Raw genomic sequence first — 26,523 nt, 5'->3', positions numbered from 1 at the left:
CAGAACAAGAATGCTTTAAATCAGTATTACATCTCTCTTGTATGTAAACTGTAATTTTTTTGCAGATAATGCAGCGTGTGTGACTTAAGCAGATTTTTTTCTGCCACTGTTAAATTAGCCCACATTCAAGTTTGATGGTATTCCCTTTCCCCACAACTCACAAACACCACAAGTTAATAGGAATTGACATTTTTAATTACAGTTTCTTTGACACACGGAAACTATAGATACTAAGAATCTTGTAAGACTTTAAGCTGTGCTTGCAAAACTGGCTGAGGAAGTGTCCAAACCCTTAAGTTATTTCAAATCCATTTTTTTGTCAATGGTTTCCTCAAAAATTATCTCACCCAACAAGCAGGCATATACAGCGCCTAGAGGCCCACCCCTTGTTTTATGAAAAGAACATTTAGGATACCCAAGAGCAATAAAATGTTTTAGTGGATTATCATCCTGTAGGTCAGCTAACTCCCCATGTGACTCATTTCCCACCTGTCAGCTCCAGGTGAAGCAACCCAGGCAACGGAGAGTAAGAAGACAAGCTGCAATACCTATCTGGTAGACGCCTGCAGGCTTTGGACAACTACTTTTTAGGTGATGCCCAAACGTGCATATGCAGACAGCTAGCAGGGCCACCAGCAGCTATCGCTCACTCCAAACAGCACGACGGACGCGTCAACATGTGAAATGGGGAAATTGCATTGATCAAAACTCCATTCTTCAGTTATTTTTAAACCACACCATGGCACATAACTGGATCAGAACCATTTTGTGCCCCACTCTTCTTCAGGCCAGAGAGCATGAACCTGTAATCCCAAAGTGACCGAAGGAAGAGAGCACCAGCATCACATCAGCAGCTTAAAACTTCACACTAAATAACATGTTTATCCTACCTTGCCTAACAATCCACGCGTGCCCTAACCGTGGACCTCGAGCGTTACGTAGTCCTCCTGGCCCGCCGCCACTTTCCAAAAACGCTTTTTTACGAATGCTACGACACACGGAAAAAAGTTGGTTAAACAGGGACTGTAGACAGTCTTGTTCCGCCTCCTCCTCAGCTTTTGTTGTTAACACCAATCCCCATCATTGTGTTTTGTTCTTTCTGCATTGCAGAGCATGTATTTGAGAGACTCCCAGGTACAAGTGAACTGTGAACTCTTGATGAGTTGTGTCAACAATACTTATGACAGATAGCTTCTATGAATCTGCTGGAAAACATATAACCCCAAATAACCAAACTCTCAGCATTGACCATTTGAAAAGAAAAGTTCTTATTGAAAGCTGATCATTTAATTACTTTTACCTTCATGCTGCTGCACATTAAAGACAAAAATATAGTGTACGCAGGACAGGGGGTGAGAAAGCTAGAGATTAAGTAATTTGTTCAGCAATACAGTGGAAACATGTTAATGAAAATCCATCATACTTGAGAAACCAAGTGAGGAGCAGAGCAGTGGTGCCCTAAGATTCCTCAGGAATAAAAACAAGACAGCCTCTGTATCAATACAGACATAGACAGCTAATCTCTAATGACTGACGTGGTGTCTCTAGGACCACAACCGTCATAACCAACACTCTCAGAGACAAAATCTTATCCCTAAACTGTAGGTGTAGCACTGCAGGCTTACATGTTGTCAGCTGCATAGACTCCTGATCCCTTCATCTTCCATTATGAATTCTTCTGCCTTGAACAGTTTAACTGCATTGACATGGTATTCCTCACCCCAATTCTCTTTTAAAAGAAAGAACTTGGTATTTGAGTACCAAACTCTCTAGATTTGGTTTTCTAATGTACCTAAGAAAGAAAAAATTCAGTTCCTTTATCAATACTTCAGTTCCAGGTTGTTAACAAAGTCAGCCTATTTACCTTTTTGCGTAGGTGGTTGCAGCGTTGTTGACTGATGTTGACCAAAACAGAATTCTGAAGTACAGGGCAAAACAAGTAGTTGATTATATTGAAATGCATTTACAGCAAGTTATCAAGTAGAGAGAAGTGACAATTCAAATCAGCTAAGTCTCAGTTGCTCACCTTTTATATTTCTGTTGTTTGGGATGCTCCAGAACAAGTTTTCCTTAATTTTTAGTTGATTGCTATGAACTGCTTGGCATCAAAAGGATGTGATCACATTTTGCCCAGCATTAGTTTTGTCTGTGACAAGCTACTCCATTTAAATAGACTTTACTCTGCACAACCCTGGCAGACAGCATTCATTACTAAAGCCGAGCAAGTTATGAATAATGTGATTTGCTCTATAATTTTTGGTTCTCTGCTCAAGATACCAAAGCAGATAATACATCTCTATTAATGCTCTTTGGAAATCTTCAAATTCACTCATGTGTTTAGAGCTCACTCAGTACCTCTCAAAAGAAGTTAGCAGCAAATAAGCTCTGTAGGGGTCTTAGCATAGAGGGGAAATCCTCACTGCCTGCATTATTTTCTTCTCTAACTCATTCCATTATCTGCAAGAGCTATCAAAAAGTATACCACATAGCTCATTTCCAGACTGGTCCATCAGAATCCTTAACCAAGTTTCAGGTGAAAAAATTAAGATGAAGTTTTTAAAGAACATCATTTTAGCAGTAATTTTTTTCAAAGGAACTTTCATCATCAACTGGGTGGGGAATACAAAAAAAAAAAACCAGTACATTTCAAACATGTGTTCCTGTCTTAAGTACTGCTTCTATGAAGTACTGTAACAAAAGTGGTACAAGAGTCTTTTTGACTAGAGTGTACAAACTGAAACTGATCACATGTAGACTAAGCTCTCAAACATGCTAGAGGGTGTGACTGAAACAAAGGTAGTCAACCAAAAAGTGAACACCTACAAACCAAGAAACCAGATAGAATGCAAAAGGGGTGGGGGGGGGAACACAACCCCCAAAATACACCAAAAAAGAAAACCCCAAACCACCACACCCCACCACTTATACCATACTAAGAAACCACAAAAATCAGAAATGCTTCCAAATTCAGCATTAAGTCAAGTAAAAAGGAACCTAAACAGCAACAGAACTGCTGTTTCTTCGCACTACAGCTTAGTTAGCGAGCTCAGTCCAGCTCCAGACTCTACCCAGTAACATACTCACCAAACTCGCTTTCACATGGAATGGACAGAAATTTTACACTCTTAAAAACCCTCACATATACACTACTTCAGCCAAGGTAATATCCCCAGGGTTTGTTTCCTAGATCTGCTCTAAGTGTTTAGGTCACATATTGAAGATAAAAAGGGAAGGCTGGTGTATTTTTTAAATCAAATACGACCCGCTTGTAATATTTAAAAATCAAGACTAAAACCAGGCATCATTTAATGTATTTTAATAGCAAACTTACAGGAACAGCACAGAAGACAGACAACATTAAAAACATGTACTTGCATGTAGGACAACTCAGTTAGAAAAGTATAGTGAATGGATGGAATCTACTGTATGATAAAAATGCTACAAACACCATTTAGTTGCCATTGATAAGAAATTTACTTGTTTAAAAAAATCCAAATGCTGGCATTGTCCAGAAAAATTTGACAGGTTTCTTTCTTTTTTTTTTATAAAGTTGAATTGTTGAAACTTGTTCACTGAAACATTTTTTGACCGTATTGATGTTTTATGTCCCCTCGTTTATATTAAAAATCCACACACAAATGAAAATGGAAAAAAAACTTGCAAATACCCAATTCTGTCCCCTATTTTTCCATTTGCAACCATATACTTAGGTACCTTTTAACCCCATGGAAAAAATATCTAACGTTCATTACTACCAATAACAGGAAGAAGATTTTGCTTCGAGAATGACAAACCCATCATAGTGAAGTTTAGGCACGCTCTCCACGTATGCGGCGTGCTAGCTGGATATCTTTTGGCATGATTGTGACACGTTTGGCATGGATAGCACACAGGTTGGTATCTTCAAACAGGCCAACCAAGTAGGCTTCACTTGCCTCCTAGTGAAGAAGAGAAGAGTTAAGAGCACTTTCAGTCTCTGAGCACTAGGAAAGAAATAATAATGATTCAAAGTACAATATAACGCGGCATTAAGTTCAGGCTTCTATCTTTATTACCTGCAAACAGCAAAAGTTTTAGATTCTCAAAAAATAAAAGCCTCCATTTTCTTATAAACCACCAAATAACATTCTACGTCAAAGTTGCACACTGTTGCCATTCGGTGAAGACATCCTCCAGAACACAACTGAACCAATGTTCTGGCAGGACTATCACAAGATAAGGGGTTATCTTATCAGAAGGTTAGTTTGTTTAGGAACTTCTGTTACACTATTTGAATGACTTGCCTGCTGCCTCTTCCAGAGTAAGAGCTATTAAGCATCAAGTGAAATTGGCAAGTGTTAAGGAGAAGAGGAGCAGGTATTCCTTCACTACACGCAGTTCGAGCATGCAGCTCCTTGCCATAGGATACTGAAGAGGTGGCTTCATTCCAAAGTCAAAAATTAGCAGGAAAAAAAAGGTACTGAGAATTATTAGGTATAAGACACCACCTTTGACTCGGGAACTGCTTGAATCACAAAAACCAGGACAGCAGTCTGAGAATTACCATCAGGCACTTGTCCTGTTCCTACACTTTCTTCCTGCCTAACCAACCCCCGTCTATTTGGGGCACACACCACAGCCCCCACAGTCACAGAAGGTTCTCACCTCACACCAGTAAGAATCACGGCATTGGCACTTGGGAGAGCAAAGGACAAGCCCTGTCCTGGGAAAACCACAACCCTGACCACAGGATTTTCTCTGTTAGTGAACCACTGCAGAGAGGATTCTGGGCTAGACAGATATTGCGTTGGACCCAATTTCATGAGTTTCTGGCTCATGTTAAGTCAGCTGCTATTAAGCCCAGCACAGCAATGGTAACCATTGACACATTTTTGGGTTGATACAAAATTCTAACACCTAACAACCTCCTAGGAAGCACCTGGGCATGCCAACATCAGACCAGGACACAGCACATGGTTGGGGTGAGAAGGCAGGAATGATGGGGCTTGCTTACAGAAAGGGAGTCAAGGTCCACCATTCTAGAATACATGCAAGAGAACAGCTTGCGTGAACCATTTTCTTACCAGGAACCACAAAATCAACTAAGTTCAAAGTTCCTGCTTAAAAACGTAGAGCACTTAATACAAAGAAATAAAACTATTTACTACAGCAGATGAGGACTGTTATCCATAAGTTCCCCTAACACAGGTTTGCTAAATCACTACATGAAAAGTTAAGACACTTCACTGAATAAGCCATGCTAGCATGAACAACATGGTACTAAAGGCGTTAATGGGGACTGGGGTTTGTTTGGTGGGTTTTTTTTGTTTGGGTTTGTTTTTTCTTGGTGTGGGTATTTTTGTTGTTGTTTTTCAAACATGCAGGAAGCACTAGGAATAGTACATGGACAAGTTCTATACCAACAACACCTTAATGCAAAACAGCCTTCTGAAAACGTATTAACTACTGACTGAATTTTAATAAGCAGTTCCTGATAAAAAAAAAGATACACTGATAAACCTCAGGATTTACAAACTACCACATTCACTCACAGCAGCGAGGACAGAACAACTAAAAGCAAAATTTCAGCAACTTCGCAAATGCATACAGTCCCCTTTTGAAGCTAGGCATTTGCTCAAGTCTATAGCATCTCATGGCATACATTTTGGCCCTTATCAAGTGCGAGTCATTAGCCAGAAAAACTCAATTTTGCCTACATGTCAGATATTCTCCAACTGCAGATAGGTTCTGGAACAATCTTTCAATAGCTAGAAGAACAGCAAAGACCTGTCTTTAATCAGGAGTGTATTTATGTCATGGAGAGGGAAACGTTCCCCCAAAAAGGACAGAGTCTTGGAGGGGACCTAACTTTGATGCAGGAATGTGGGGCACAAAGAACACTCGGCATTTCACCCTCAGTATACTCTAAATAAGTTATTTAACTAATCTATTGAAAAAAAATTATGTGTTTAGCATCAAGCACATGATACAAAAGCACTTTTTTCCCCAACCATGTTTAGATGTGGTTTATTGAGCTGTATTTCTTTAAACTGCATATGAGGATATCAAGGCCTCCATTTGGACACACTAGACCAAGCTTTACACGACAACGCTTTCAGACTGCACAGCTTTCAAAGGCAAAAGCCTCTAACAAAGCTCGAGGATAGAGGAAACATTTATCTTCAGTGTCTTAATAAGATGCACTGTTCTGTCAAGTGCAACTACTTGAGGGGTGGGGGCTGTTAAGAAAGAGATAGCCAATCAACAAAAACAAACAAACAAAAAAAGGAAATCCCCTCTCAACCCCACCCCCCCACCCCCCTTAATATCTTTTGTAAGGAGCTGCAGACCTGTCACTGCGTTGTTTTAGCCTATGGTATAGCAGGGTATCAGCAGATCCCCCTCTGAGCAAGGCAAGGCTGGGGAGCACATCCCCCCACATTAGGCCCCCCCCCCCGGAGGGGCCACGCCCACTGCAGCAACTCTCCAATCAGGTGGAGCTGAGCCTCACCCTAGAAACAGCCTGGCCAATGGGAGTGGGAGGCGGGGCCCTCCTGTACCTCCAGCCTCCAGGTTTTGGGGGGCTTGGGGCAGGGAGCGTGTGTGTATGTGTGTGTGCGTGTGTGTCGCTGTGACAGCACCGGCCCCTGCCTGCTGACAGGCAGCCTTCCCCCTCCAGGAACCCCCCAGAGCAGGCGCTCCCCTCATTAAGGCTCACCTGCAAAGCACCGATGGCAGCGCTCTGGAAGCGCAGATCTGTCTTGAAGTCCTGAGCAATTTCACGCACCAGACGCTGGAAGGGAAGTTTGCGGATCAAAAGTTCAGTAGACTTTTGATAGCGTCTGATTTCACGGAGAGCCACAGTACCCGGCCTTTAAAAATTAAATAAATACATAAAATAATTAGTATTCAGAACACTCTGTATCACCTTAAAAATATGGGTTCATTACCTAAACTAAGCACCACACACGCTCTGTTTTCACCAGAGGAGTCCCAGCGTTTACAATACAAAACCAGTTTCACCAGCAAAAGGTCACCGGCTTTTCACCACTGACCTGCGCAAAGTCCCACCGGCCTCAGCAGGGATCCCTCGGGCAGACGCACCGGGCCCTGACTCGGCTCAGAGACGAGGCGACCGCACACGTTAGCCAACCGACGCTAACGCACCTCGCTGCCGACGTGGCCAACCGCAACGCTGCCACAGGTTAGCTCGTGCGGCTGTACCACAGGTACCCCCGGCCGTCAGCCTGACAGCCGGCGCAATTTTAAGGGAAATCTGGTTCTTCTTCCCTACTGACATCAGGCACTTGCCAAAACCCACAGAACTAACAGAATTTATATTCTGTGTTGTATTATCAGCACAAAACATCTAGCGTATTTCCTTGTATTTGTTTCAGTGTCAGAAGGGCAAATTCAGATTAACGATGTACTTTTGCAGACACAAAGTCCATCTGTGAAACTAATACCACACTTGTTTCTGCGGAAACTTTGTGTTTTCCTACTCCAGCGTTATTACCTGTCTCCTGGACTATTAATGCCACCTCACACCTACAGCAACAGTCTTTCAGATTAAGTCCGCTATTTCAAAGTCGCTTCTCCTTCCCAATCCACTTTCTCCCCCACGGAATACGTACACCTAGCCCAAGATCCTCCTCCAAGCTGAAGCACGACCGTTACCGTTCTGGAGCGAGCACAGAATTCCCCGGGGCGGAAAACAGCATTATTAGAGGATTATCAAAAAGATCTACTGCTCATTACAGCCTATACCCTCCCGTGCACAAACGTCTGCGTTTGGGACGGCCGAGCCCGCGGCTGCATCCGCGGACGCGCCGCGCCCTCTCGCGGCAGATCGCCTCCCCCGCGCGGCCATCGGAGCCCCGGCGCCGCCGAGGAGGGGATCAAACCCTACAACTAAATTAAGATATGCCGGTAACAATAAACTTCGCGGCGGCACGGCCCTGCACGAGCACTGAAATAAGCAGAAGCTAAAAAAAAAAAAAAATTAAAAAAAAAAAAAAAATCGCAGGGGCGCACTGACTGTAGAGGAGGGCGTTGATTTTTTTTTTTTTATTATTATTATTTTTTTTTAGGGGCCAGGACAGAAAAGCCCGGAGGGGCTAAGGGTAAACACCGGGCTCATGCCTGCACTGGGTATTTATGCTTTTTAGGGCAGGTGCGGGGCAGACGGACACCCGCACCCCGCGGCAGTGCTGACCCGGGGAGGGGGTGAGGGAAGAAACCCCCCCCCGGGGGAGGGTTTTTTTTTTCGGGGGGGGGGGGGGGGGGGGGCGGGAGTGCCCCACCGGTGCGGCCTGCGCGCGGCGCTGCCGTTACCTGTAGCGGTGCGGTTTCTTCACCCCGCCAGTAGAGGGCGCGCTCTTGCGGGCGGCTTTGGTGGCCAGCTGCTTGCGGGGCGCCTTGCCGCCGGTGGACTTGCGGGCCGTCTGCTTGGTGCGGGCCATGCTCCTGCCGACGTCGCTGCCTTACACCTGCCGGAGGGGCGGAGGGAGGGGCGGAGAGAGGGGAGGAGAGGGGGGACGGGGGGGCCGCCCCGCTCAGCCCACGTTCCGCCGGTATCTGTGCCTCCCCCCCGCGCCCCGCCGCCCCCCGGCCCCGCCGCCCCCCGCAAGGCGCCCCTACCCGCGGCCGCTCAACGGCCGGGCCAGCCGCTACCCCCGGAGCCCGCGGCCGCCTAACGCCTCCCTTCGCCGAAAGGAGAGGGGGGGGAAAAAAATTAATTAAAAAATTTAAAAATTAAACGTTTAATATTTAAAAAATAGTTATTTTGCCCAGGAATTCAATAGCGAGGCGGCGGCGAGCGAGGCGCCCGGCGCGGAGAGGCGGCTGCCGCCTGCCCCCGCCGGCCGCCCGGCACCTGCGGAGTGTTTGCAAATACGGCCCGGCCAGCACCGGCGGGAAGGGGGGGCCGGCACCCCACCCGCCCCTTCCACCCTCAGAAACACCCCCTCCGAAAGCCGGGTGCGGGTGAGAGCGGAGGAGCGGCCCCCGCCGTCCCCCTGCCGGGCTGCCCGGCCCCCGCCGCCGCCGCTCCGCCAGCCGCCGGCGAACCGGCGTTTACCGTGCGAAAAGGAAAGGGTGCGGATAAAGTGCGAGAAAGCAACAAACTTTTTTTTTTTTTTTTGGGGGGGTGGGGGGGGTGGGTGTCGGTTTTTTTGGGTGCCGTCTTTTTTCTGTGTAACTGCTTCCCCAAAGCCGCCTCGCTCCCAAGCGCCTCTCACAGGCAAACTCATCTCCCAGACCCAGAACAAAATGGAAACAATCACGAAATGCAGCCCTAGTCCTTTCGCAAAGGAGGAAAAAATAAATTGCGAAAAATAACGCCAAAAAAATCGCAAGGAACTCCAAACCATGTGGGTGCGGATGAAGGGGGAGGCAGCGGAAAAGTTTGCACTCGAAAACCAAAAATTGCCTTGGGTTTGGGTCGTTCCTTCGGTGAATTTCTTTCCCTTTTTATTGTTTTTTATGCAATAGGAAAAAAAATATGGTCGGTGACCAGAGAAAAGAGACAAGATGGTGAAGCTGAGCAACAACTGTGGGGAGCAGGGGAAGGAAGGCAGGAGAGTTACCCTGGGCTGGCGAGCGGCTCCGCTCTGCGGCCGCTTCCCAGCCCCGATCCGGGGGGATGCCTGGCCGGGGAGGCAGCCGAGGGGCCAGGGAAGCCGCCGGTGGGGGTCTAGAACGGGGGCGAGGGGGGCAACGACGGCGCCAAGCGGGTCCGGGGGGTGCCGGGCGGAGGGAGCCGCTCCGGCTGCGCCGGGAAGGCGGCGCGGTGGAAGGGGACCCGGGGCTGCCGCCGCCGCCACCCTCCCGAACCCCACAAAAGTTTGTGGGGAGGGTCGGGGAAGGGGTCGCCGCCGGTGTGGGGTGTGTGGAGGGGTGCGGGGTGGGGGGGGAGGCGGCGGCGGCGCCAGACTTACCCCGTCCGCTGGGCGAGCGCGGCTGCCGTGCGGGAGGGAGGAAGGGAGGGCGGGAGGGCGGGAGCGAGGAGGAGCCGGAGCTGCTGCTGCTGCTGCTGGCGGCGGCTCGGAGCACAATTGAAAGATGGCTGACTCGGGAGGGCCGGCCCCGCGCTCGGGCCCGCCCCCAACCGCCGCACCCCGCCCCGGCCGCGCCCGCCCGCCAATGGAGCACAATGGAGGGAAGGCGCGGCCCCGCCCCCCGGCCCCGCCCCCTCCCTCGGCGCCGTGTGTACAAACACAAAAGACACGCCGCGCGCGCGAGGGGGATTCCCTCCCCCCTCCCCCCCACCGCGGGCCGGGGGCGCGCGAGGCCACGGCGGGACCAACGGCCGCTCAAGGCCGCCGGGAGGGGAGAGGGGACCGCTCCTGCCCGCACCGAAGTACAAGGCACCATGTCATCCCCCAGAGTCCCTCTTACCGGATTTGGGGGGTTTGCGGTTTGCTTTTTTTGTTTTGGTGTGTTTTTTTAATTTAAAAAAATTATTTTTTTACATAGAAGCAACGCCAAAACCCTCGCTGTAAGCAGGCCCGCCAGAAGCTAACCCAGCGAGGCTCTGCTGTGGAAGCACCCTTTCCCTCGTTCTGCAAAATCAGGGCAGGAGCGGGGTGCAGGGGTCGCTTCTGACTGGGAAGCAAAGGGCAGCCACAATGGGCACGGGGAGAGCGAGGGTCCGGTGGGAAGAGGTGTCTCGCCCCCGGATCAGTGCTGTCACACTGTTGAAACGCATCTATTGGAGAAGCGACGGTGAATTTGGCACTGCATCGCCAACAGACCCCATCCAGTTTTATCAGCTGCCATGTTGTTTAATGAGAAAATTAACTTTATTCTTTCAAAAATATTATTATTTATTTTCTGTTAATGTCAGAAATGAAACACCCTACGGGAAAGTAACTTCTACTCTAATATGACTGAGCAGTCACTTGCAATTTTCTTTACATTTCAACTACTGAGTCAAATTCTGTGCTTGCGCAAACTGGTGCCACCACCTTGTCGGTGATTTAGGTACAAGAAAGAGCTGTATTTGGTTTGCAAAATCTTTATTATGGGTGACGGTGCCATGCAGTTCTGCACAGAGACATCCGGGCTACCCCAACAGCAGAAGCAGTTTAGCCACGTGAGTAGAGCAGTTCGCTCACGGCTAATCAAACCCAATGAGGAAGACCGTGTTATCGTGGGCAGAACAACCTGCCAAAATAGATATAGGCTGCTTTGGCACTCGAACAAACACAATGGGCTGCGCTACGCGGACTGGTGTAGACACACCAGGCGTACACCTCTGACCCTACGGTGAGTTTGTGAGAGGTGGCTCTCAGGAAAAAGAAACTACAAAGGGTTTTTGTTGTACTTACAGAAGAATTATCAGAGTAATTTCTCTATCGGTAGTATTTTATGAGAGAACGGCGCCTTACTGGAGAGCCGGAAAGAGGACTCGAAGCCGTACAGTATTATACAACGGAGTATTTGCAAATACTCTGTAAACTCTAGAAGCCAGGCGCCGAAATTGGCGTCAGTCCCCAACATGACACACGCAACCCCTAACGAGGAGCCGCGAAAGTTAAAAGCCGGCAGCGCCAGTTCCCAGCTGCGAGAGGCTGCCCGGAGATTAATAATTCATAGGTTATCCCTGTTAGCTGCAACCCCCAACGCTGACGCCGCCGCCGCGGGGCTGACGCGGACACGCGCGGCTCGCTGGCGCGGCGCCCCCTGCCGCCGCCATTGGCGGAAGCGCCTTGGAATTCCATGACGTAGCGGCGGGGGCGGGGCGCCGGGGCTGTCCCGGCCCCTCCGCCCGCGGAGAGCCCGGCCCGGCCGCGGAGCCCACGGCGATGGGAAGTGTTTTTCCTCCGGGAAACAGGGGACCCAGCAAGTCTTCCTCTCTCCTCCAGGGCTCCGCCGCCGCCCGCCCGAACGCCAGTAGTTCTGACTGACGTAATACGCTTAAGAAATACGGCAGGCCGGGCTAAGGTACTACCTGTTGACTGCCTGTGCTGACCCTGACACAAAGCCCAGATACGGGAAAACTACCCCAATATTACCAACTTTTGCATCCTGGTTTCATCCTTGCCGATTAACGCCACTAAACGCCTGTTTTTCTAGGGCTACAGGAACAGGTACGAGCCGGGGCAGCCCGTTAAGCTTTGCCACCAATGATATCTGTGTGCCAGCAGGACGCTGCAGAAAGAGCCGCCCCAACACTAAAAAGACTCCAGATGTCTTTCTTTCACCAGCTGCACAGATAAGTGTTCGCTCCTCCTCTCTGACGGCCTTTATCTCTGCAGACCACGGGGATCTTCCACCCTTCAGCATCTGTAAGCCACCGTGAAGAAATCTAACCTAATGAGATTCCACCGGTTTAACCGACAACATGCCAAGGACAACTGCAGCGCTTCATCTTCACCCAGTGTAACCACCGCCATTGCGAACGTGTCCACATTGCTACAGGAAATAAGGCTAGGGTGGAAAACAGCCGGTCCAGTTTGGAGCCAAAGATGACTCAAGTGATACCGGATAGAAAGGAGGAGCATTTAAATCAGAAGTTGTCCAAGATGTTTTTAGCACCTTTCACAGGACGTGCACAGCCCTCACCCAGCAAAGAGAGGCAGACTTCCACAGCCCATACTCACTGTGTCTGGCTGAGTAGTGTACATTTTCCAAAATACTGTCTTTCATCTTCGCCTTGGTGGGAAACTCTCAACTTGCCCAGGAGACTCTGGACAGAGAAAGACAGGCATTTGTGGCATCAGGCTGGATTAGTTGCAATGAGTGTATCAAGTTGAAAATACTGTTTCAAAACTGTTACTGAAAAAAACAAATTGTTGCTTTGGAGCAAAGCTTCAAGCTCAAGCCCTTCAAGTAGCTCCCAGTCAGCTTCAAGTGCTGGTATGCGGGACTGGCCCTGTTGGCCAAAGAGCTAATGGATCAGCTCCAGTAACATCACAGGCTGCGTGAAGATCCACAGACAACTGCAGCAGATGAAGAGTGTGCCTTTTCTGAGGTTATCGGGACAAAGGAGAATAAGTGAGTCTGCAGTACGACTGTTTTTTAGCAACATTGCAGGTATCTTTCAGAAACATTTAAAAAAGGTTTTCCATTACAAGAGACATTCACAGTTTGTTTTGTCACCAAACTCCAAAGACTCTCTGATTGTCCTGGTTTTGGCTGGATAAAGTTAATTTTCTCCATAGTAGCTGGTAGAGTGCTGTGGTTTGGATTTAGGATGAGAATAATGTTGATAACCCAGTGATGTGTTAGCTATTGCCGAGCAGTGCTTGCACAGAGCCAAGGCCCTTTCTGCTTCCCACCCCGCCCCACCAGCGAGCTGGCTAGGGGTTCACAAGGAGTTGGGAGGGGACACGGCTGGGACAGCTGACCCCAACTGACCCAAGGGATATCCCACACCATATGACGTCATGCTTAGCATATAAACCAGGGGAAAAGCTGGGCGGAGGTCTGCTGCTCAGGACCTGGCTGGGCATCGGTCAGTGAGTGGTGAGCAACTGCATTATGCATCACTTGTTTTGTATATTCTTTTGTCATATTATTTTCCCTTTCTTCTCTGTCCTATTAAATTGTCTTTATCTCAACCCACAAGTTTTACCTATTTTTTTTTTATTATTCTTTCCCCCATCCCACTGGGGGGAGTGAGTGAAGAGCTGCGTGGTTGGTGTTTAGCTGCCTGCCAGATTAAAGCACAACACTGGTCAAAGAAGAAATATTTCTTTCCTATCTATCCCCCAAAAACACAAACTAAAAATCCGAATGACTTAGTCTAGTTCCAACTCAACCAATAGAGAAAGGTCCTATCCTATTACCCAGGGGAAGTTGTGGTTGTTATTCATCTTATGCAAAAAGCTACTCAGACATTCCAGTGAGGGAAGGAGTATAAAAGACTAGCTTTATTTGTCTACAACACTCACTTGACTCCTACATCCACGTATCTCCTCCTAGACCCAATTCTCCCTTCCTGTTCTCCTTCAGCTCCACCCCTCTCCTCTCATGCATTGAACCTCCAACCACCCTTTGCACTCAAGCTCTGCGTCCTCACCCCTATTCCCTGTCTCAGCTGCCAGCCATTTTATGATTTCATATTCCCTACACACCCTCCTCGATTGCTCAGGCAGTTTCATTTTTCACCACCTTTCTCCTTGACCCTATCCTCATCTTTCATCCTCTTGATTTTCATGCCAAACCATTCCCACCTTCTCCTAGTTTTTCGGCCAGTCCCAGTCCCATACCTGCTGTGTTTCCTTCTGCAGCTCCCAGCCATGAGGGTCTTTCCTAGCCAATTCCAACCTCCGTCCTTAAAAGTCCAGTCCAGGGCTGCTTCATCCTCAATCCCGTCCTGGCTAGCCTGCCATCCAGTTTCTGGCTGCAGCTGCTATACAGTCACAACTCCTCCTGGAAATTAAAGTAAAATGTCAGTACAAAATGCTCACAAGTTTTTTAACTATCTTCCTCTTAAGATGTATTTTGGCAGAATGAAAACACTTGTGACCTTAATTTTGTATTAACAGTATATTTTGGTGCAGGTTTAAATGTATTCCTAAATAATAATCTATATAAGGGATGAAAATACACTATTTCCAGTGTTTTTACTAGGAAGTTACTAGGGGTAGGAATCACTGGCACTTAGGAAGGAAAGTACAAGTCATTTAAAACCTCAAAATTATTTACAATAATTTTGTCTCTAGGTAAATAGTTTTCTATTATTATTTGTTTTGACGTTTTCTAGGTCATGTATTTGTATACCACAGAAGTGACAGCATTGTAGTAACGCACAGTTGGCTGATACACACATATCTATCGTTTGTACTATTTATACTCTCTTTCAATATACAGGCAAAAAACACACCGGCCAAAACTACCAGCTGTAGAGTACACTGGAAATACAGATAAGAAGTTGTGTAATAGTAGTAGACACAGCTTTTTCCTCTCTTTCATCTATTTTCATTAGGTCTTTTAATTGTGTATTTTGTCTTTTGCGGTCCTCTAAAATACTTCGCATATGTTAGACATTATGGCCCTGCTGCTTAAACAAAACTCTTAAACACATGTTTACTTTTAGGCACCTCTCAAGCTCCATGGACCTCAGTGGTCATACTCCATGGACATACTCTTAAATTTACACATGTGCTAAAGTGTCTCCCTGAAGACTGATCCCTAAGGAAAGTCCCCCTGTTTAAATAATGACAAAGTACATGTGCCACATGAAAAAATTCTTGGAATTCCTGGGTTCTTTAAGAAGGCTTAAAAGAGACAGCTACTTTAAAATGCAAAATTATCAGTCCTGTCAAAGGTACTTCTTTTCATACTTTGAGCATCACATATGTGCCAGGGATTCAGAACAATCTATTGCAGAGACAAACTGCATTTTTTCTAACATCTCATAACCCAAGAGCAGTAACTCTGTTTTGTTTTTTTCCCCCCCACCTTTTTCTTTACTATTATTTTTTAATTTACACTGTTTCAGTGAAAAGTTTCTCCCAAAAGGAATTTCAAGGACAAAGTTCTAAAGGAGTGAAAAGAAGCCTACGGTAGCTTAGGGAATAAAATTCAGGACTCCTCGGTTTTGCTTCTCTTTTTGGATTACCACTAATTTTTAAGAGGCTCGATGAGTTTGACTCAGCCTCCATCTTTGTGGTTCCCCTCCTGCAAAGGCTTACCAAGCGTGTAGTTTCACTGGGTACATGCCTGCTCTTAATATGTGGACTCCGGGCTCTAATTACCTATGTATCATCCAGGATTCTCTTCTTTTAATCTCATCTGTACTGCCTATTATTAACATACATGCACTGCTGGAACTCATGTCCCATCCTTCTAATGAGGTCCTACAGAACATGAAAGAGTAAATAACATTGGATAAAATAGCATCAATTCTTTCTTTTCCTCGGTGTAGTGAGTTTCTTCTGGTGGAAAGTGCGCTACACAAAAAAACCTGTAAGAGCACGCTATAATGATGTCCCGAAGCTCCACTCCAATTCCTATCTTGTTTGCTTGTTTTATTTATAATAGCCTTTTAAATATGCTTATTATTTTAATGTCCTTTTTATATTTAAAAAAATCAAGTCCATTGCCTTTTAAGGACTGGAAGTTAAAAAATATCTTTAACTGCCTGATACACAGCTAAGAACAGTTCCAGGTACATAAGGTGCATAGTAGCTGTAACCACAGTCTCAATTTTTTTCTTATCAGCTTTGAAGGGCTTGTGTACAACAATTCATTATCTTAAGGTGGAAACGGGTCTTGAAATACTACACCAAAAAAGCAGTATTCCTATTATACTGACACTATACAAATCCTAAACAGAAACACAGAGAGCTTTCTAAAGAGCCATAGTCTATCTTATGTTTTTATTTTGCATGACCCACATGCTTAATACTGGATAATTGTATTCTCATCTGTTTCAATGTATGGGACAAGAAAGGACAATAACAATACAAATAGCACTACATGTTTACACAGTCACAGACCTCCCCTTGTCAAAGGACTTCAACTTCTTATTACCTTCTCTAAGCTTATGCCTTTTCTTCTTCCATTTCTCAGGACAGTATTACACTTTTTTCTTAAAAGATACTATCAGTTTGGAGTGCACTCAAGGGTTAACTGAAAGAGAAACCAGATAGGGTATAGGGTACAACAGATAATTGTGAGGTTATTGTAGAGCCTTGCCAAAGACTAGGAATTGTATGATACCACAAGGAGTATCTGGGATTTTTAGATAAAATATGATCAAATGTCATAATGTATTTCAGAGATATGCTGTGGAATTTAGTTATAAAAATATGTCTAAGGCATTGGGTGAAAGGACTGGTGGACAAATAAAAAGAAAAGGGAGTTTATACTCTGTAATGATAATACAAGATTTTGAAATTTACCGTACCTGCTTGAATTAGTTTGCATTGACAGACACATTTCACGTGGGCTTTCCCAAGATTTTCTGCAGTACAGGGAACAGGAATTGTTCTGGGGACTATTTCTTCCTAAAGTTACAGTACAGTAAAATTATTAAACTCATTTTAGCTCTCCTGGTTATTCACACATGACTAAGTTATCATAACAACCTTTTCCGTCTTTTTGAAGCATTGTATTGTACTGTGGAAGGAACTGGAGAGCCCGTGGGCTTCATCCTAACAGAGACTACTGTAAAATCCTTTATTTCCTAGTACTTCTCTGTTGATAGATTCATTAAAGCTGCCAAGGAGGAACAACCAGCACAAGCTCTAATTGGTTCCCAAAAAAGATCCCTACTACTACAGTGGTTTCCTCGGAGCTCCTGTTGTAGAAGAATTTCAGTAAGCTGATTTGCCCCAAGACTCACACACACTGGAAAATAAACCCCTGCAGGCTTGCATTAGGGAGGGAAAAAGAGAGAGAAAAAAAAAAAAGGCTCACTGTTTTCCACCACCCATTAGGCTCACATTGGCCTCATTTTGCAGTGCTGTTCTTGTAAAGGATGTCTTTTTATGCACTGATGCAATATCTATCCCGTGCTGACACTGCCTTGAAAGGCTCTATGAGCTACTATACTTGACAGAACCAAGAAAGTAGTACTATTTATTTCATTTCTTTGCTCTGTGGGATAATCCCATGAGATATGAATCTCTTCTTCACAAGGCCCCTGGGGATAGGAGTCAGAGTGAAACTCAGCCATACTTCAGTACAGTGCAGACAGCATAGACCACAGTACTCAGGCTCCAAGAGCAAACACCAGACCAAAATATCGCGTATGATGCCCAATATTGTAATTTATTTGGAACAATATTCTGTTGACTGGTTACTTCCAGAATAGATCTGCTTCTTCCATATAGAAGCACAAGAGTAAGATTGTCTTGAAATGGCACTGATGCTTCACAAGCCTCATTTGTGAAAGTCAGCTGAGGAAGGGTCTCAGAAACTAAAATAATATTCCTGACCCTAATGCAGTTGTGAAGTTGTGAAGCATTCCACCATCTTTCTTAACTACTCCCAAATCTCAAAACCTACTTTCTGGAGAGCCAGTCTCCTGAGGGCAGAAAAGGGAAAGGGAAAGAGAAGACGGAGTAGCAGACTGTGTATTTTAAAGCAACAGCAAATAACACTAAGTTATTTTCAGTCTTATGAGACTACAGTTTTGGGGTTTTTTAAAGAAATGAAAGTTTCCTATTTTCCCAATATTCTTTGGAAGTCACACACTCTGTAAACTGTACTTTACTGCACTGAATTTTTACATCATTTTTCTTCATTACTCCTCCTCCTCTTCTTGAATTTGCATCTTATAAGGCATCTCAATGTGAAAACTGCAGTTGCTATTAAGAACAGTCCTTAATATTAGTGCTGCTCATTAGTTTCCTAAATGCTTAGAAACTTATGTAGCCCAATTCACGTTCACACCTTCTAAAGAATAACTAATTTGCCCTGACTACTCATTGTTGAGTATCTACAGTCCCAGCTGAGAATGAAAGGATTCACGGGTATTTACCACTTCTGAAAATCAGGCCTAGTATGCCTTTGACTACATAGCCAGATGTGGGCACCCCAATTAGAGGCTATTTTTTAAAAATCCTTTAAAAATGCCCATATACCTGCTTTCACATCACGAAGACAACAGTGTTAGAACCAGAATTAGAAGTTCCTGGCTCCCAAACACACTCTGACCACACGTCGTCTCTTGTGATAGAGAGCGGAAGCGAGGGTACAAAGGAACGATGTGGCAATAGGTAGTTCCTTCTGATCAAACAGCGCCTGCCAAGCCTCACTCTCTTTGTGGGTACTGCAAAGCCACTTTCATGGGGCGCAGCTGCTTTAAAGGAGTCCAGCAATCCTGTGCGTACAAGAAGAATTTATCAGGCAGCACCAATTCTTCATATGTCTTAGCCAGTTGCTGATAAAATTCCCTCTTCAGTTTTACGGTGAGTCTTGAGAGCTCTAGCAAAAGCCCCAAACCCCTGCAGATAGGTGATAACATCAAAATCTCATCTTTTGTTTTTGAATTCCAAAGAAAGTGTCAGGCAGTTGTGCTTGCACAGACGAGCTTGATTCCCCAGCAGCTCAAAACCCACCAAAACAAACAAATAGCAGTAGAAGGTAGACGAGAACGCACAAATTTAGCATGTGCAAACATTGCATGATTCTGCAAATCCTAAGTTCTGTGGGGACTCATGACAATTTTTGTAGGCTGAGTCCTGGGCACTACTACTTAAAGTGTATGGTGATGTTAAAATACAAGCCACAATCTACACAACTAAAGTGGAGAACATCGGCTGGGTTTAATAAGGGACCAAGGGGCACAGAGCACAGATCTAAAGGCAGAGACAGAGAAGAACCACCACTTGGAACCTCAGCAACAAAGAACTACAGGGGAGGTTGCCAGCCTGCTTCCCCTGGGCTACAAGGTTTTCAAGCACAGCTCCCATGCTGGCACTCTGTCCCACATCCAACAGATGGGCTGTGCTTCTGTAGGATAAACCCCCACTGTGAGAGGGAGTAATTGATCAGGTGCTACTGAAGTTGACATTACACTTCGTTACACCTTGAAGTTACACCCTTTGGCCTAGCCCTGACCCACAATGGACAGCTAGCATTCCTGGGAGCCACGTCATTTCCCACCTGCAAAAAGCACATGGTGCCCTTCTCCCTTGGTTCACTGAAGAACAAGCTGGCTGTCTGGCAGTCCTAAATTTTGGTATGTGGCTCAGAGGGCCAGGAAGATTGGTCTCACCACATCTGCAATATTTAAGATCCTCGGTTATGACAGCCACAAGATCACCTGTAGAGCCTTTACAGGGAAAGGGCTGCCCGCACGAACCATGCGGTGAAGGTGCTTCAGTGCCATGCCCAGTTCTGCGGGTGTGAGAGACAGTTCGAGTGGCATGAAGGCTTCTCCTGATAAACTGCTTCTGTAACTTCCTGCTACAAAAGAACAACGGGGAGAAAAAAAAACAACCATCATCAACATGATTTTCCATCTGTGACTTTCACATGCTAGCAAGACTTCTTCGTGGCCCTGCTTTGCGAAACAAGTGATCTGACATATTCTGACACCGACATCACTTCTAGGCCACAGCCCAAGTCAGACAGGAACACGAAGGAACAAATGCACAGCTGTATCATTGTCGTGTTGCTAATATTCAAATATAACCATGTGAGGACATGATTTTTCCAGGCCTCACATATATATGGCTTAAGATCCTCAAGGGGCATAGTACGCTGTATTACAAATTCCTCACGGATGATGCATAATTACCTCTATTTTGGAAAGGATTAGAAGAAACACTGGAGGGGAGTCCAAAATACACCAGTGACATTCCTTAAACACCATACTAACAATTTAATTTCAGTTGTATGGGTGTGAGAAGATGTTGTATAAACAAAATTGCGAACTATTCCAATATTGAGCCAACAAGAAGATACACAAGTCTGTAATGTAATTAAGTTGGTGTTTTCCAACCTGAGCTTACTTTATAAAACAAAAAAAAATCCAACCATTTTCCCTAAAAATTATTTGTATGGTTTCTTTTAAAGAGAAACTAATAAAACCCTGCATCCATTATTATTAATTTGTAGGTCCTCTTTAAGCTAGCAGAACATTCTCTACACAAGGAGATAAATATTCCTATTACAAGAATGCTATCTGAATATAAGTGGGGCTTACAATGGGCCAGTCAAAAGGAAGCCACGTCAAACTCAGCACCCAAAGAATGAGGCCTCTCCACACTACAGACTGGATCCTTAAGACATTTCTCCTTCAAGCCAATGGAGCTTTGAAAATTTACGCTAGCTGAGGATCTGGCTGATAACATTTTTAGCAAGGGACGAAGAAATCAGTGACGTGATCTTGCTTTAAACAGGATTTATGAACACCCACAACATTCCACGCCCAGTGTAACCATGTGTTACCTCTGCTGAAGGTAATTCAAAATGAGGGTTTACCTGCTTGAGGCACCCTGCTTTAAATTTCTGTCTTTTTAGACCTGTCCTGTGTGCTCTCCCTTTTCTTGCTGTCCTCCTTTTCTCTTTTAGCTTCCTTGTAGAATCTCCCCAGGTAAACCGAAAGCAAGGAGTTGTGGGTGGGGTAATGTAATTTGGGAGCTACTCCCAACTACTGGAAATGCAACTTCAGTTTTAGCAAGGAACATTTCCAATCAACTTGCATCTCAGAGAATCATAGAGTGTCCTGAGTTGGAAAACAAATTAAGATACCCAATCTTTTTTTTATTCTCCTTCAGCTGATCGTTTCAAGAAGAGTATAACTTACTTTGGTCTAGGAGTTTTCAAATGTTTCAAGGAGTTTTCAAATTATTTCAAACAGTGCCACAACTGGATGAAAAACTCCCATTGCAAGGGCATGCAATGTTCGCTCTCTCCTGTTCCTTAAGACCTTTAAGGCACAGGGGTCTGACAGATAATAGAGAGCTACCATGTACATAATACACATCTCATACTGTATGCTCGCTCTTAGCTTTGGATTTTTGCAAAGTTGCCAAACGTTCAGATGCCAATTAAGAAACCAGAATCCAGTCCTTACACAGAGATTAAGTAATTCAGCACAGTGTCTCTGCAAGCTATAATTAAAAGCAATTAGTTTCATTACAGGGAGAGCAAAAGTAAAGAGGCAGAGACCTATTTTTGGTATTGTTTTCCTATAAAATATACTGTACACTACAACTAACCCATTCACTGCTCTCCATCTGTATTCAGTTAAAATTAATCAGAGCAAACCAAACCTAAGCACTAAGGCTAGCAAATCAGAGGAAACACAAGGTTAAGGAAAGCTAGAATCTGAAGTATTAACTCCTACAAGATTACCTGGATGTCTAACTAGCCAATTCATGTCAAATTATTGCTGCCAAATTTAAAATTATTATTAACACTAACAAGGCCGACCATGCTGATGATACTTATGGCCAAGCAAAAAGGGACCTTGGTTTCTCAGGTTCATTACATTATATGCACAGAGCAGTACATGTTCCTTCCCTGAAAGGACTCACAGCACAGGATGGAGACAAAGATATTAAAGCACAACAAAGGGACTAATGTGAGGGCAAAACCAGTTTTACAGCTATTTTTAAATCTAGATTATGTCTAAGTAGCTGCACTATTACAAACTGTGGGCTATAAGAAGAATAAAATATAGTTATTTACCACAGACTTGTTCAGAAAATGATATCTAGGCACTCACTGTGAGACAATAAGTATATTTAAGAGTAGTTATTGTATTAATACAAGGTTAATATAAGTAATGTAACATTTGTATTTCTCTCCCCTCTGCTCCCAACCCAGTAGCAGGTATCTTAACAGGCTGTCTCTACCCATTGCACTGACAACACAGAAACTGAAGCAGACAACTACTGATGTTTGGCAGGAAGCTGCACTTGCAAATATCAACTTAGATTCATTATGGTTAATTACATTTCTGTCAAACAGTACGATGTCATAGTATCTGAAGTAAAAAATGTTCCCTCATGTCATACGGCATCTTAATTATTGTCCTAAGAATATGCACACAAAGGTTTCTTTTCATCCTTTCCTGATCCTCCATGCAAAAATAATATGAAAGAGTATAACACATTTAAGTCTTGCAAATACATTATCTGCAACTTACACTTTGAGATACCATTAAAATGTAAAAGAATATATATTCAGATGAGCCAGTCTCCGTATATACGATAGTACATGACTGACTGTCTAGCAGACAGAAAACCCACTCTTGAAAGGCATGTTTTAAAATTCTTGAAGTGACTGCAGTGGACAAAATCTACCTTTATTAATATCCCTGCACACTTAGAATATCCTAAAAGGAACGTACACATATGTTTCATATTTTAAGTGCTACCTTTCATCCCTTCTCTTGCCTATGTCTAGGAACATTTTCAGGAGTGAGAAACATTGAATACTTATTAGAGCAACTTTTGACCCATCCTTTGTTAATCTGGGTACCTTGTGAACAACTGGTTTTGTGTTCATCACTCCCACAGGCATCTTTCATGTGCAGATTAGAAATCAAGGGCCAATGAATACCTTATAACTTTTCTCAGTACAGAGTCTTGCATAATGTGATCTTGGTCTTGACAGACCGTTATTAAGCACTATAAAGCGCTGCTACTACTATTAAAATGGTATGTACTGGAGGAAACAATAAGGATGAACGAATGAACAGCAGCATTATGACAGTTACATATATGATGGTTCCAGACAGAGATACTGTAAAACCTCTGTTCCAAGTTAAATCAAGTAATAGATTTTAAGCAGAAAATAGTCTAGTCTAACACACTGCATTATATAGGCCACGGAACCACACCCAACAAGTCAGGCATCACACGCATGGTTACCAGAATGAAATAAGAAAAGGATGGGTAGTCTCATCTCTCAAATTATGTCATGGTAGCAGGAAGTTCTAAATTCTAGTCTTGGTCCTTGCACTGATTTGAGAAAGCAGCATAATCAGTTTGCCTGAGTGTTAGTATTTTAAAAGTTGGAGTACTTACTTATCCCACAAGGATACTGTCAGGTTTAATTAATTATGTCTGTAAAATCCTTCCTAAATGAAAAGTGGCAAGCATGATTTATTAATTAAGTCTAAAACACCACTGCAGAATCAGAGACTGATCATTGTTTTATCAAGAGAATAACATTTCTAATAAAATACATTTCAACTGGGAAATTATAGTAACAGCCTTTTTTACTTCCTTTGACTACATGACTTTTTGTGAGGAGCAGGACAATAGACTTTTGATGAGTTGTAGGAATAGAAGTGTGATCAAGCACATGAGATAGAGGAACACTCGCCCACCAACATTAATGTGGCACTAGCATTGTGTAAATCATGAGAATGGAGACTATATACCTAGCACTGCTGTAGGACCAAGCTGAAAGAAAACTACTCCTCTACCTATTAGATGCCACTTGCTTGAAGTCTGTGTGCAAGGATCTGCGTCACTCACCTACGTATAGTCACCCAGAACCAAATATGGCATTAGTAGGCCAAAACTACCTGTAAAGTGGGAATGTCTGATTTAGAAAGGGCCTAATTTATGTCAGTATGACTCTACTGCTGTCAGCTCTCATGCTCACAGGTGTATCACAGCTATAGTTATGTATTTGCAGGCAGAATCCAGGTGTCAGTTACGAATGACAGCTGTCATTGATGTGCACCTCCTCTCAGAGTGCAGCGGGCCCTATTTTTTGGTCCTCTTTTTCCCTATGACAGCAGCTGTGTTAGCTAAGGTAGTCCTTGCAGGGAAATATAATGAAGTTGGTGCTTACTAGGGCCAGGAATTCATCAGCACAGATATAAGAATAGTTAGAAACATTCAGAAAAGACGTGGATCAAAAGACCTGTGGATTACACTGATCCAGCGTATCTATCAGACAGTCTGTGGCCCAACTTTGTCCTGGACGACTCCACCTATTTGGCCTGTAAAGCTGGCAAGCTCCACACCCTCAGCACCAATAGCCGGAGTTTCAGAGGAGGAAATGAATCATGCCCACGGAATGCAACTGAAATCCCACAGATCTAAGAAAATGCTTATTCATCTGCACATGTATACATGCATACCTTGTATATTGCCAATTACATTTCAATCAGATACGGCATATGAATAAAAATACCCCAGATCAAGTGGAATGTAACATTAGGCATCATTCCAAAGATACGGCACGTGATTATAAATGAAACAAGCAGTACCACGTGACTTAAAATACGTCAACTGAATTTGGGCCCAATCCAGCACAAAATAACCACAGCTTTTCCAGGCTACACAGACATCAGGCTTGAATGGTCACACTGTGGCAGCATGACACATAATTTGGAAATACCAACTTGTTGTAGAAAGACAGTAAGGGATTGTCTAGACTGGGTCAAAATGCTTTGCAAATATGTTTTAGCTAAAATTAAGATAGCATAAGTACGGTTGGGTGAAGTTTGATTTGTGAGTTGGCCAGGACAAGCCCATGGGGAGATCCGCTTAATTAAATTATTACTAATTTGTTTACATTTGCGGGTGAAGTCCCCACTTCTGGGTCATGTCACCTCTCTGCCTCTTTGTTTCCCAGCTTCCTCCTTTTTTACCACATTGACTTAAGACTGCCAGGCACGAGAGCTACTTAGCTGTGCTTACAAAGGCCTGGCCAAGCAGCACGGCTCCTCTGCAAGCAAAAAAGGGCGGGACAGCCACAGCACTGAACTTTTTGGAACAGCCAAACAGCTCAGACATAAGCCCCATCTTCTTAAAGCACCATCAATGCTTAAGGCCTGAATTTAGCCACTGGCTCCAACATAGGTGCCTATCTCACTTGTTAACATGGGGTTTTCAGTGTGCTAGGTGACCCCCTGGCAGGGGACCCCCTCTCAGGCAGGGCCAGGGCTGGAGTGGGCAGATTGTGCCATGAGCAACAGCTCTGGCCAATGTTGCTACTAAACAAAAAGGCAGTGCAGGTAACATCGTTATTTGGAAATAAGGTGACAGGCATATTGTGCTGCAGATCTCAGGGCAGCCCAACCACATCTTCACTAGGGTTTGCAACAGTTCCGACGAGAGGCAGCTCATAGTCACCTACCCTCAAATGTCCTTTAGCTGGGTGGTTAAGCTGAAGACACGGAGGACATTTGAGGCCACCAAAGAACACAGTAGTTACATCATCTGGATCGTCATCATACCTCTGTATGCATCCTTTCCTGGAGAGGTAGAGGTGTGCATTTTCTTCCAACCACTTATTCGGTCTCCTGCTTACCGGTAGTTACCGCACATAATGAAGAGCAAGCATGGCCTCCTGCTCCAGCTCAGCTTTCATCCTGATTTTAAAACATTTCATGTGACTATGTAATCAAATCTAGCCCCCATATCAGAGTTTGGGGCCTCTCCCCATCCATACGCTTAAACACATGTTGCAGGACAAAGAAGGCACAGGGACAGAATCCATCATCCTGCAAGTCCTTACATGAAATTTGCACCATATTTGATCGGACAGTTGTGCAACGGCTGCACATTTCCATAACATTTCTTCCACTTGCAGTGCTGCGCAATGGCAGCACTGCCCCTTCCCAGCTGCCCGAGGCGGTATGAGTATTTCCATTCTCATGCTGCTGCTGCCACCACTACTAAAACGGCAGAGCAGACGAGCATGTTTGTAGCCATGGTCCATTTTGCCTGCTGTTACATCCTCTCAGAGTCGATGTGACAGGTTGTAAAAAGTCTTTACAACCTGGTAGGCTGCACATAGCGGTCTGAATTAGAATGATCCGTGTAGAAACGGTAATGCACAGAAACCGCTTCCCAGGATGGCTGCTGGTATCGCTCACAGTGGGAGACGGGGCATTTCTCCGAGCAGCACAATCCAGACGAACAGTGCTCGGGGCCAATTCCTAAAAGATGATACCAGGATGCTGCGCATAAGGCCCTGTGTGGTATGATCAGACCTGTTCCCTCCTAGGCAAGAGTGCCGTGCTCCAGAGTTTTCATTCCCAAAGACTGACTGCTAAAAATACCTAGATTCTCATTTAACCTTTCATGTCTAAAAATGAGAAATTTGGTCCCTAAAAGGACTGAAAGGTCAGACTGGCTCAAGTTTAAAATGTAAGAGATACAG

At 44.7% G+C, this 26,523-nt stretch overlaps 1 protein-coding gene and 2 long non-coding RNA genes across 9 annotated transcripts; 1 reads left to right on the top strand and 2 right to left on the bottom strand.

Annotated features, from left to right (window-relative positions):
- Positions 1–3,300: 3,300 nt before the first annotated feature.
- LOC135312497 (histone H3.3A) lies at positions 3,301–10,049 on the bottom strand. The gene is made up of 4 exons (XM_064446366.1): positions 9,918–10,049; positions 8,314–8,468; positions 6,698–6,851; positions 3,301–3,938 (listed from the first exon to the last, which is right to left on the bottom strand). Exons 2-4 carry the CDS (start codon positions 8,439–8,441, stop codon positions 3,810–3,812), a joined length of 411 nt encoding a protein of 136 aa, XP_064302436.1. The 5' UTR covers positions 8,442–8,468; positions 9,918–10,049; the 3' UTR covers positions 3,301–3,809.
- A 1,325-nt stretch (positions 10,050–11,374) lies between these two features.
- On the top strand, positions 11,375–13,544 carry LOC135312496 (uncharacterized). Its single transcript, XR_010372059.1, has 2 exons — positions 11,375–11,925; positions 12,058–13,544. It is a non-coding gene; the product is annotated as an uncharacterized LOC135312496 (long non-coding RNA).
- On the bottom strand, positions 13,070–25,488 carry LOC135312495 (uncharacterized). Of its 7 annotated transcripts, none has more exons than XR_010372058.1 (5): positions 19,745–25,488; positions 19,546–19,662; positions 16,465–18,760; positions 14,196–14,358; positions 13,070–13,159 (listed from the first exon to the last, which is right to left on the bottom strand). It is a non-coding gene; the product is annotated as an uncharacterized LOC135312495 (long non-coding RNA). The 7 variants fall into 7 exon arrangements; XR_010372056.1 differs by having other exon boundaries at positions 16,465–16,563; positions 16,841–16,940; positions 18,522–25,472; XR_010372057.1 differs by having other exon boundaries at positions 19,546–25,488.
- Between the last annotated feature and the right edge of the window lie 1,035 nt (positions 25,489–26,523).

Source organism: Phalacrocorax carbo, chromosome 3 (genome assembly GCF_963921805.1).
Source record: "Phalacrocorax carbo chromosome 3, bPhaCar2.1, whole genome shotgun sequence".
In the NCBI taxonomy this organism is placed as follows: Eukaryota; Metazoa; Chordata; class Aves; order Suliformes; family Phalacrocoracidae; genus Phalacrocorax; species Phalacrocorax carbo.
Note: the sequence above shows the minus strand (reverse complement) of the source record. Positions and strands in the feature narration are given on the sequence as shown.